Source organism: Sminthopsis crassicaudata, chromosome 1 (genome assembly GCF_048593235.1).
Source record: "Sminthopsis crassicaudata isolate SCR6 chromosome 1, ASM4859323v1, whole genome shotgun sequence".
Classification (NCBI taxonomy): Eukaryota; Metazoa; Chordata; class Mammalia; order Dasyuromorphia; family Dasyuridae; genus Sminthopsis; species Sminthopsis crassicaudata.
The window spans coordinates 98,444,798-98,457,019 of NC_133617.1; the positions used below are offsets into that span (position 1 = coordinate 98,444,798).

A 12,222-nucleotide genomic window follows, 5' to 3' on the forward strand; every position below is an offset into this window, starting at 1 on the left:
ACCTCAGACACTTAAAAGCTGTGAGAACCTGGACAAAATCACTTAATTCTCTTTGCCTCTGTAATGAGCTGGAGGAGGAAATGACAAACCAGTCTGATATCTCTGCCAAGAAAACCCCAAAGGAGATCATGAAGAGTCAGAAACAAATGAACAGCCACAAATAAATATTTACTGCATAACTAACTGTTATGACTATATTCACCTATAATCTTTTCTTGCCCAAGCTAATTTTTTCTCATATGGCACAGTGACTAACCTGACTGCCCTCTTCTGTTATACGGCAGCTTGTCCATTTCTTCATAAAATTTATTCCCCAAATGGGTCACAACATTATGTATGTGGCTTGACAAGGACACAACACAGGAGATCTCTGCCTTATTTTAGGGACAATATATTTGTGATACAGCCTTTCATAATCTTATCCTTTTAGGAATCTTATCCTTTCTGCAAAACATTCAGAGACCTACCAGTGGTAGATCTTGAGTCTGTACAATTAAAGACTTATTTGGAGGAACTGGGGACGATTTTGGAAAACTACTCAACTGAGTGTAACCCCATTTGGGGTCTTCTTGACAAAGATACTGAATTGCCTTTTCCTTCTACAGCTCATTTTACAGATAATAAAATTGAGGTAAACTATGTTAGGTGACTTGCCCAGGATCACATAGCCAGTAAAAATCTGAGGCTGTATTTGAACTTACATCTTCCTGACATCTCTAATCTTTGCACCACTTAAAAGCTGATGAGACAGTCATTATAGGATCAGAGATTTAGAGGCTAAAGGGGCCATAAAGACCTATTTGTCCAAGTCCCTTATTTTTGAGTCAAAGAAACCGAGCTTCTGGGAAGTTAAGTGATAGATTCCCAAAACTGTTTCATACAATTGCAATCCTATGCATTTATTTATAATCCAAAGCAAGCTTTGTTGTTGTTGCTTTAATGAACTCTTTTTTTCCTCTGCAGTTGATTTTGCTCCAGCTTTGATATCTCCCTCTCAGTCTCAGCCATCACCTTTCCCTAAACTCCACCTTATATCAAGTAAGTGCTCAGATACCTGCCCTGGACTCAGCTCCTCCTGCTTAGGCAAAGACATCATGTATTAAGATCCAGCAATAGATCATTAGTCAATTGTCTCTGTAGGATCTCTGATTCAGCTACAGCCAATGTTTGAATGTTCATTTGAGCAAGTAAAGGGTCAAGGATTTTTTTTATACTGATTGACAATATAATAGAAGGCATCTAACTTAAGCAATCTTTGGTGTAATCAGGAGTAGTAGTTAGCATTCCAGCTCCAACTACTTATGAGTTGTGCAACCTGGAGTATGTTACATCTACTCTTGGAGACACATTTTTCACATTTAAAAATGAGAATCCTGGGGGCAGCTAGATGGCATAGTGGATAGAACACTGACCTTGAGGTCAGAAGGACCTGAGTTCAAATTCAGCCTCAGACACTTAACATTTATTCACTATGTAACCCTAGGCAAGACACAATCAATCCCAATTGCCTTGCCAAAAAAAAAAAAAAAAAAGAAAGAAAAGAAAAAAGAAAAATGAGAATAATATTTCCATCATTCCATCTACCTCATTAGCTTGTTATAGAAAAGTTAAAACACTACATAAATAGGAGTTATTGCTATTTTCTGGATCTTGATTCCTTTGTCTTCAAAATGGGAATCATAGTAGTCACAATACCTACCTCATTGTTATGGGAAAAATTATTTACAGAGAAAATGTTCTATTGTTGCTGCTGCTGCTTTTAAACAATTGTCAGTAATTATCTACTTCAACATGCTGGAAGTCTTAATGTGATATACTTTGATAAAAACCATGATCTCCCCTAATGTGATAAGGCTCCTTTCATCAGTAAGGTTTATAACCTATCCATAGCTCCACATCCTGAGCATGTACATATAATCTACAACTCTTTAAGTCATCCATAATTTTAATTTTTTAAGATCATAGCATTCAACAATTAGCAACAACATAAAATCATAAGGAGAATACTGTGTTTAAGAAAATCAGATGTTTGAAGAGAAGCTTGGGATTATTGAAAGGGCTGCATAATTTCCCAAATGAAATCCAGCACTGTCTCCCCATTTTGTTCAATCCTGGATCCTGACAACTGTCTTATGTTAAATAACTCCTTGGTATATCTATAGAGTGATTTCTATAAGAGTGATTCCATTATTCATCCAACTTGAGAAATTTTGGTAAATAACTGGAAAATGCACAATCAGTTCAATGTCATCTGCAAAGAGAACATCTGGAGAACCCAAGTTATATTGGAAATCCTATTCCAGTTGAAATCTATGAAGGGTATTTTCCATGATTATGACAAAGATTTTTGGAAAAGACATGTCTTTCAGGATTATACTTCTCTTGATATTGTGACTCAGAAAATTATTAAATCATATCATTTCTTTAACTGTACAAATTTAATTCATAAATCTTGTATTGTGTAAGTCACTACAAGATTTCTTTGACAGTCATTCAATCAACAAATATTTATTAAGCTCCTACTGTGCACCAGAGACTATGCTAAATGCTGGTCATAAAAAAGAGACAAGACATAATCCCTCTTCTCAAGAAGTCATATTCTGATGGGTAAAACAATATACAAGCAACCCTGTCCAAATAAAAACAGGCAGGATAAATGAAAGTCATCAATACAAGAAATGAACTAATATTAAAGTTTTGAGATTGCTTGACTGTTATAGGAAAGAAAAAAGTCCTGCTGTTTTGCTTCTTTTAATGATTTTTCTATTTTTTCTACCTTATCAGATTGTCAACTGCCTCTTCTTGCTGCCATGTTTGACTGATACTAGGAAATCTTTCATCCTTTCTGATTTAGCTCTTCTAATGTAGATTATGCCTAGAATTTGTTGAATTATGTATAAAATTTGTTCAAATTATATAAAAAATATGAAAAGCGGAAGATAGGTAGGTGATGAGGTGGATAGAGCACCAGCCAAAAAGATCTGAGTTCAAATCCCTCCTCAGATACTAGCTGTGATAGTCTAAAAAGTCACTTAACTCTGTTTGTCTCAGTTTCTCAACCTGTAAAAATTATCTGGAGGAAAAATTGGCAAACCACTCTAATATCTTTGCCAAGAAAACCATAAATGGGATCATAGAAAGTTGGACAGGATTGAAATGATTCAGCAGCAACATGAAAGGCTGAAAAGCTCTATTTTGCAACAATTGCTCGGATTTCAAGGGAACAAAATTTGTAATACCTCAAGGTATCTCAGATGAGCTTAATTTATGCATTGGAAATATCTTTCCATAAGAAAGCCTTTAGAGTTTTATTTTATTCTTTAGTTGAATGATTTTTAAAAATAACCAGACAATAAACTTATCAAGATATTTATTCTCAACATTTCTCCATCATTTGTTTGACCAAGATGGCATCATTTGTGAAAGCCTGTATCTTACTTTATGGTTTTGTTCTTTTGTTTGTTTTTAGTAACAATGGGATAGGGATTAGATCAGTGATTTAATTGGGCTAATGGAATTCCTGGTTAATCTGGATTTTATTTATGGGGAGGTAAGTGCCACTGGATTGAAGAGTATATGGTGAGGTGTAAGATTAAATACAACTGGAAAGAGAGAAGCAGGATGTATTTCTTTCATGCATCTTTATTCAGGTCCAATTAATTTTCCTAATCTAATCCTTTTAGATATCATTACTACTTCCTTACACAGCACATTGGACACTAAAGTTTGAAGTCCAGTTGTACTGGTTTCACTCCCATAACAAATGAAAATATATATTGCTACAAAAATGTCCATTTCACTTCTTTTTATTATCCTATCTTCATTTTTATTTATCAGTACACCCAGGACAATTTGGCTTAACTATGTCAAAACAACCTACTAGTTCATTTTTTCCCTATCGCTATACTAGTTTTGAGGTAATACTGCTTATAATCTTCTACTATCACATCACGTAGTATTTTCATTGCTATTTTTAGATTACCAAAATGCCTTCCCTTCCCAGAGATTCTCTTTATAATAATAATATTTTAAAGGAAAAAAATCATGGAATGATATATACAATTTACCATACCTTTTGACCTCCAACTCAGCAAAGAAGGTATAGTGAGGTGAGGGTGACCTCATTCTTTGTACTGTTTTGAAAATGTTATTGTGCTCTAAATTAGGACTCTTAATTGACTGCCCTTTCTCAGCTTGGGAAGGAGATCAGGCATTTTCTGTCTGCCTTTTTGGCCTCTACTCCATGTAAAATACTTTACAGATATTACATTTTTCCAAGAAATTATAATAATCAGATGAGATTTCTTTATATGTATTCATTCTACTTTTCTGATTAGGTTGAATCTGAGCTATTATCATTACATATATTATCTCCTCATATTCATCCTTTTGTCTAGTTTGCTGTTAATTTCACGAGGATCAACAAAAAGCCTGACTACACACAGAACTGAATTAGTGTTGTCCAATCATCACAATCGTGTCCGACTCTCTATGACTCTATTTGGTGTTTTCTTAGAAAGTATATTGGAGCTGTTTGTCATTTCCTTCATCAGCTCATTTTACAGATGAGTAAACTGAGGCAGAGTGAAGTGACTTGTTCAGGGTTACACAGCTTGTAATTGTCTGATTTGAATTCACAAAGTTTAGTCACCCTAAATCCAGACCTGGTACTCCATCCACTGTGTTACTTAGCTTCCCTCTGAATTAATAGCATATAGTTAAGGCTAGGGGACATACACACACTGAATTTGGCATCAGAGAATCTGGATTCTCATCCCCACTCAGCTACTTACTACTGATGTGACTTTGTACAACTCACCTAATTATTCTGGGAATCAGTTTCTTAATCTAAAAAAATAAGGGAGTTGGACAAGATGGTTTCTAAGCAAGGAGGCAAAGATGAAGAAGAAAGAGCATTCAGAGAAAATATGCAGAGAAATTAAAGATTTTATTTATGGGGAGGTAAGTGCCACTGGATTGAAGAGTATATGGTGAGGTGTAAGATTAAATACAACTGGAAAGAGAGAAGCAGGATAAGTTATAAAGGATTTTGAACACCAAACAGAGGATTTTGAACATGATCCTAGAGGTGATAGCAAGTCATTGGAGTTTATTGAGTTGGGAAGAGGATGCCATGATCAGATCCGTGGTTTAGGAAAATAATTGGCAACTGAATGAAGGCTAGATTAGGAAGATACTTGAAGCAGGTAGATCTTCAAAAAGATTTTTCAATAGGGTTTGTGGATAGATAGAAATGAGGAGGAGACATTGGGGTAGAGCACATATTTTCTTCAGACTTAGCCCAGTCCTTGAGTAGTTGAATATCTTATGGTATCAATTCAAGACTTTGGTTCTATGATACCTGCAGAGACAATCAACTTTTTCAATGTCTGTTCTCTGATATATCTCAATCCTACTTTCTCCTTTATCTTTCACAAGTTGCTCTGAGCTACTAATTCTTGGCTAAACTTTATATATATGATCCTTGCTCATTCCTTTCAGCTTCCAAACGCTCAGAATTTCTATCTGGTTCTGAGAATCTAATCCTTTTTATACAACATTCCCAGTGTATGACTAAGTCTCTTACACAATGACTTTTATTGATTCAAAGAGATATATATAACACAGTTCACACTCATTTCTGACTGATTGATTGAATCAAGAAGAGTTCTTATCTAACAAAGGAAATTGCTTTTACACGGAGTGAGATGATCAGTGAAACTTAACTCTCTACTTGTAAAATGAGAATTGAATCATATGAAGTCCCTTAAAACTCTAAATCCTAGAACCATGAAAATTATACAAATAAAGTTTTCTTTTCTTTTCTCTTCTGTCATGTTAGTTTGTCACAAGGAAACAGATATTCCCCCTCTGTGAGCTGTCCATTGCCTATGAGGCTTTCTTCTTAAAAGCAGCATTCACTCTTTCATGACAGTAGGGCATGGTATAGAAGGCTGAAAGAATAATGTTATATTTACCCCTAAATGGTCCGTTTTGCCAAGCTGACTAAAAGAAGGGAAATGTTCCTCCCAACAATTTTTTGCCAGTAGTTAAATTTTTTACACCCTTAAAATTTATTGGAATGCCAGAACTTTTGGATCATACTTACAAAGCTGAAGCTCACAAAATGGCTACACAATTTTGCTTTAACTAACCAAACAAGCATTTGCTAAGCTCTTAGCTTAGCTTAGCATAAAAGACCCTATGGTAAGTTATAAAGAAATAAAAATAAAAGTGAAAAAAATCCCTGCCATTAAGGAACTTACATTCTACCAGGTATACAATATATACCTATAGAATCATATACAAATACATATTAAAAAATATCAGATAGTTCGAAGTGAGTGGCACTAATAGCTAAGGGGAATCAGGAAAGGCTTAATGTGGAAAATAGTGTTTCCCTGAGTTTGAATGAAACAAAGGAATCTAAGAAATAAATATGAGGGAGGACAGTGTGCAAAATGATATAGAGATTTGTAATTTTATGTATGAAAAACCTTAAGAAAGTACATTTGCTTAGCTTATGGAATATGTGAAAGAATATCATGTATTATAATGGTCAAAGATAGTTTGGGGTTGATTGTGAAGATCTTTAAATGGCAAATGAAAGAGATTATATTTTAATCAATCAATAAACATTTATTAGGTATCTACTGGGCCAGGCACTGAATTAAATGCAGGATACAAAATAAAGGCAAAAGACAATCCCCAATCCTCAAAATTGGAGATAATAGGGAGAGAGAACATCAGTGTAATTTATTAAATAGGAGAACAGCATGATCAGAAATGTTTTAAAGAAAGGGGTATTTAAAGAGAATCATTAGAATGTGTCCCATAGGGAAATTCTTCACTCAGAGCTCAATCATGGAAATCCTGAATTGATATAAATTAAACTGTCTAGCAGATGGCCCACCACCAGCTCATTAGCTCAACAACACACACAACTACTAATAATGACTCCTTTTCAATTGTTGGTTTCATTAGTGTACGATTTCTGAGCAAGGAAAATTTGCTTTCCAAAGTAGATGAGAATCTTTAACTTTTATAGCCTTAGAGTTGCTTAGGGAACTGAAAGATTAAGTGAGTTTTTCAAGTTCAGATGAAGCAGGATTAGAGAGATTGAATCTGTGAGTTTAGGGGTATGAGAATCTCCTAGATGAAGTACTCTCTATCAATGAAGTACCTTCTGTACAACTTAGAGTCTTAGAGAGTTGCTTAGCTCACAAAGGGGTTGACTTTCTCCAGATTCTCCAGCCAGCTTTGTCAGAGGCAAAATCTGAACCCAGGACTTCTGACTCAAAGCAACTCTCTACTTATTATACTAATCTCCTTCAATACTACTTTATAACTCTTAAATAATAATAATAATAATAATGATTAAGAAAAGCCTTAATATAACCCTAAAAATAGAAGACACATAATCATTCCTGTAAGAGCTTGATGATTCTAGGTTCAGGGAATATGTGTGAAGTACATCCACAAAGCTGGGCTGCCACTACTCCTCAAAGTTACCTGGAAGGGAAAAGACTATATGTATAGTCCAGTGTTTGCCATTGTTATTCACAATAAGAAAAAAGAGGAATTTTCTGATCTTTCTAGAATAAGTAAACAAATAGAGTAGTCAAAAATAAGGTAAGTCAAGGTCAATGCTTGGTGAAACCTGCAGGCAAGTGAGTCACCTGCTCAGACAAGGTACTCTTCATCCTACTGCCTAGTCACAATAGAAGAACTGTGAGAAAGAAGTTAGTTTGAAAGGAGAAGCTGACTGCCATGAAATGAACAGATGGAGCTCATCCCTCCTCGAGGCCTGTTGAGAAAGTTCTGCCAAAAAAAAAAAATGGTAGGAAGGCACTCTTTCAGTGGGGACTCATTTGAGAACTAACTTCATGTCTGAGAAGGAGGGAAAGTTTATTTTAGTACCTTCTTCCCCAGACAACCTAATAGCATCCAATTAACCAAGAGTGGGATGAGCTAAGAACTAAGTTATTGGGTATCCTATGATATTACCTAGGTAAGTAGAAAACTGGAAAAATCTCATAATCCCCCACTTTGGTGGACTGATGAAATTCATCATTGTGTCTACCATATACCAAAACCAGAAGAAACAACAAGTACCCAACACCCAAATATATTCACCTCGCCTCACTCACAGAACCCCAAAGCATCAATATCAATTTTGATAATATTATATTTCATCTAGCACTACACACTTGAAAAGTCCTTTCCTTATGACAACTCTTAAGTTGTCATAGTAAAATTAGAGAGGAGCAGCATAGTGGAAAATGAATACTTTTGTCCCTACTTGTCATAAGTATTATTATTTCCATAATAAAATTGAGTAATGCTAGGTTTGAGAATGATAGAATGACTGTAACATGGTTACAGGCTAGTATATTTGGGGAAGGAATATAGAACATACAGATATCATAAGATCATAGACCAAGAGCCTTCAGGGACCTTCTTAGATCAGAGGTCATCTAGTCCAAATTTCTCATTTAAAGACATCAAGTGATTTGTCCATGATCACATAGCAAGTAAGGAAAAAAGTCAAGATTTGAATACAGGTCCTGTGTTTCTAAACCCAGGACCACAATACTTTTTTTAAAGTCCCCTACTTTCTTCTATTATACTGCTTGAATTGCTCCATTGTACCTGTGTCCTGGGACAAATAAAATGCATTTTGTTGTCAGAGGTATCCATTTCTCAAAGTCATTTCTAGTAGGGATTTAGGGATGTAAGGTTCAAGGAAAATTTTACTAAATGGTGATATCCTACTCATATCTTTCTACTTACTATCTTTATCCCAAAAAAAATGTGATTACAAAAAACATTTTGAAGCAGATGAAGAAAATGATAATAAAAATAATCACAATAGCAATAATAATAATGATAAAGTAGGATATATGTGTAACTTTCATTTCTATATAAATGAACCTAGAGTTGCTTGGCAACCATGTTACATCATCCATCTCCCAATCACACAGTCCTAAAGTTGAATGTCCATCCTCAGCCACTTACAAACTGTGTAAGATTACAATTATCTCATTTGATTCTCACATCAGCCCTGTCCCCATTTTACCATGAAGAAACTGAAGCTGAATGAGATTAAGTTACTTGTCCGGGATCACCTAGTTAACAAGAGGCTGAGGCCAGATTTGAAGGACCCAGTTCAAAAGGATAACATTCAGCTTAAGGAGTATGGTGAGGAATAGGAGCAGGGGGGGGATGTAACTTGGTTGCCAAGCAACCATAGCATTATTTACATAGAAGCAAAAAAAAAACAACTCACAGGGCAAGTGAGTGATTATTTCATAGGATTATAGATTTTAAAAAAAAACTAGAAGAAATGTTATGAATCAAACCCCTCATTTTATAAGTGAGGAAATTGAGGTCCACCCCAGTGACATGACCAGTCCTAGAATAAACAGAATAAATGTTGGTTCTGAGATTTGAACTTGGATCTTCCGTCTTTTCCACTATACTACCCCTCTCCCATTTTGAACATAATTACTTAAGGAACTTCAAATTACTTCTAGCACCAGATGACAAGGTCAGCTCTCTCACCAGAGACTTGAAGAACTCTAGCTAGCTGGTATCCTAGCAAAAAGATGTCCATTTATAGCCTTTATAGTTCCCTTGGGTCATCTCAGGCTATCCATCACTAAACTAATTCTGCTTCTAGTCTTTTTCTTCTGGTAACTAAACTCTCCAAAGGCCACTTTGCATTTAAAATCCAAGCATCTTTCCTCCAAGCCTGATTCATGGATCTAAGGAATATACTCCAATTTCACCCTGCTGTTTTTTAAAATCACCTTAAACTTCTTGCATTTCTGATAAAATTATATTTCTGGAATATCTGTCATTTATCACAGATCATAGAAGTCTTCTATCTCTGCAGAGATGGGAGGGGAGAGGAGGAAATTTTATTCTTCTCTTTGAGCTTACTCTGCTCATCCGAAGTCTTCAGAGTCAGCTTTAGCTTTGTGTTTTAAGAAAGATGAATACAAAATGTTCAGCCCTTGCAAATGTGGCCTCATTGGTAGTTATGATATGCATTCTGAAAATTACAAAAGGTGCAACTGAGAAATACTTCAGGTAATCTGTCATTGTCCTCAGGAGGAGACTTTCTGATCAAAGATAGTTAGCATATAGCGTAGATGAGATAGATATTCCCAGTTTACAGTTGAAAAAATTGAGGTGCAGGAAGGAGAGAGAAGTAATATTCCCTCAATCACGAAACCATCAAGCTTCAAAGGCAAGCACAAACCCCAATGGAAAACAAGTTCCTTTAGTAAAAGGATTCTTTTATTTTTGAAATGTGTACATTTTCATCACCAATACAGATCAGAACTTGTAAACACACACAAAATCATGCACATAATAAGTTCTATATAAATGCGTATTCCTTTCCCCTATTGCCTTGTACTTACCTATCATAAACTTTATAGCTCCTCAAATGTATGTATTAATGTCTTTCCTATTCCCATTAGAATATAAGCTCCTTAAGGATAAAGACTATTTTTGTCTTTGTATCCCCTATGCCTAGAATATTACTTGGCATAAAGTAGATTTTTAATAAATGTGTATTGTTAATTGATTAATGAGGACAATAGTACTTGATATTGCTTAAAACTAGGGGTATTCTAGAGCCAGATCAGGATACCCAGTTATAAAATTTACAGAGTGAGCGTGTATGCTTCAAAAATCATTAAATAATAAAAGTCAAGGCTTTATTTATTGTTTTGTGGATTTTCTAGGCTTTAAAAGTAACAGAAAAAATCAGTGCGTAGACCAAACTTAAAAGTGTGTTATATGCATACTTTTTGGAGAGCCAGTTGGCAAACATTTCCCAGCATATGCCTGATTAAATCCCAGGATTTTGGAAGAATAAAATGAAAATAAGTAGGTAAAGCACTATATAAATATAAGCCATCATAATAATTACAGGGAACAATTCAAGGTTTTAATTCTGATAATCACCGGCTAAGATTAAGTAGTGCCTGCTTTTATGGGCATCCTACCTTTCTGGTCTCTGAGATGCTTTCAGAAAGACTAAGAATTCTTGCCTTAGTCAAGTTCCCCATTTGAGAACACTCCCAGCATCACATTCATAATTTATTACACATTTTTTTTGACATGACCTTGAGTTTTTTGTGAGGGGTGGGTTTCCCCTGTACCTATCAGATGAACAATCAGTACTGTCTTTCTTTTCTGTCAAGTCAGTTTCCATAAGAGACACACTGAAAGCTATCTCTTTCAGACTAATTGCTCCCTCCTCTTCTTTCTGCCAGTGAATGCCATTCTATATTAACTTCATGTCAGCATTATGCAATCGGGACATATTTCAACAGAGTGTTATTAATCCAAAGGCAACCTGCATAATCCTTCCTTTCAAGTAACATATGATCACCCCAAACATGAAATGAATGGGGCTCTAAGACACAAAAATGCAATTATTCTGCCAGATACTTTCCCCATTTTCCAAGCATTCCACAGATATAGGACCCTCTAAAGTGAGAATTTCAGAATGCATTAACAGGGAAGGGGAAATAGATGTAAAATAAAACCAGTGTGATTTAATACAAAGATCAATCAGTCAACAAGTATTTATTAAATACCTACTATGCAACAAATGAAATGCTAAGTAAGCACTAGACCACTAACCTGGGACAAGAAATGAATGTTTTAGTCACAGACCTGCCGCTTACTAATTTAGTGACACAATTTGTTTCTCCTCTCTTGTCTTTGTTTCCTTTTGTTCAATGAAAGTTGGACTAAATCATCCCCTAATGTCCTTTCTCATTTCATATTCTATTATTTTGATACTCAATACTACTTGGCAAAATCTAGTGGGAAATTCTGTCTACTTGCTTAGGAGTTACTGGAAATAAGTTAGAATTATAGGATTTGGAGCAAGTACTAGAATAGTCAGTAAATATTTATTAAATGCCCACTATGAGCTAAGACTGAGCTAACTTCTGGGAATACAAATATAAAAAAAATTTACATTTCCTGCCCTCAAGGAGCTTATAATCAAATGTACGATGATAATACACAGAAGCTGAACACGGGGTGAGGAAAGGCATCCAATAAGTGCAGGGTATGGTGGGTAATGTTAGAATTATAGGATTTGGAGCAGCCAAAGAGATAGTGCTGACTGGGTCACTACCCTGATAGTTCCCAATTACCTTTAGGAGCAAATACAAACTCCTTTATACAGCA

At 35.2% G+C, this 12,222-nt stretch overlaps 1 protein-coding gene across 1 annotated transcript in view; it reads left to right on the forward strand.

The window, feature by feature from the left end:
* HHLA1 (HHLA1 neighbor of OC90) overlaps window positions 1-12,222 on the forward strand; it is a 58,158-nt gene that overhangs the window by 38,198 nt on the left and 7,738 nt on the right. Inside the window, exon 9 of the mRNA XM_074278049.1 lies at window positions 964-1,038. Coding sequence (XP_074134150.1) covers window positions 964-1,038 — 75 coding nt within the window. The remainder of the gene's footprint in view (window positions 1-963; window positions 1,039-12,222) is intronic.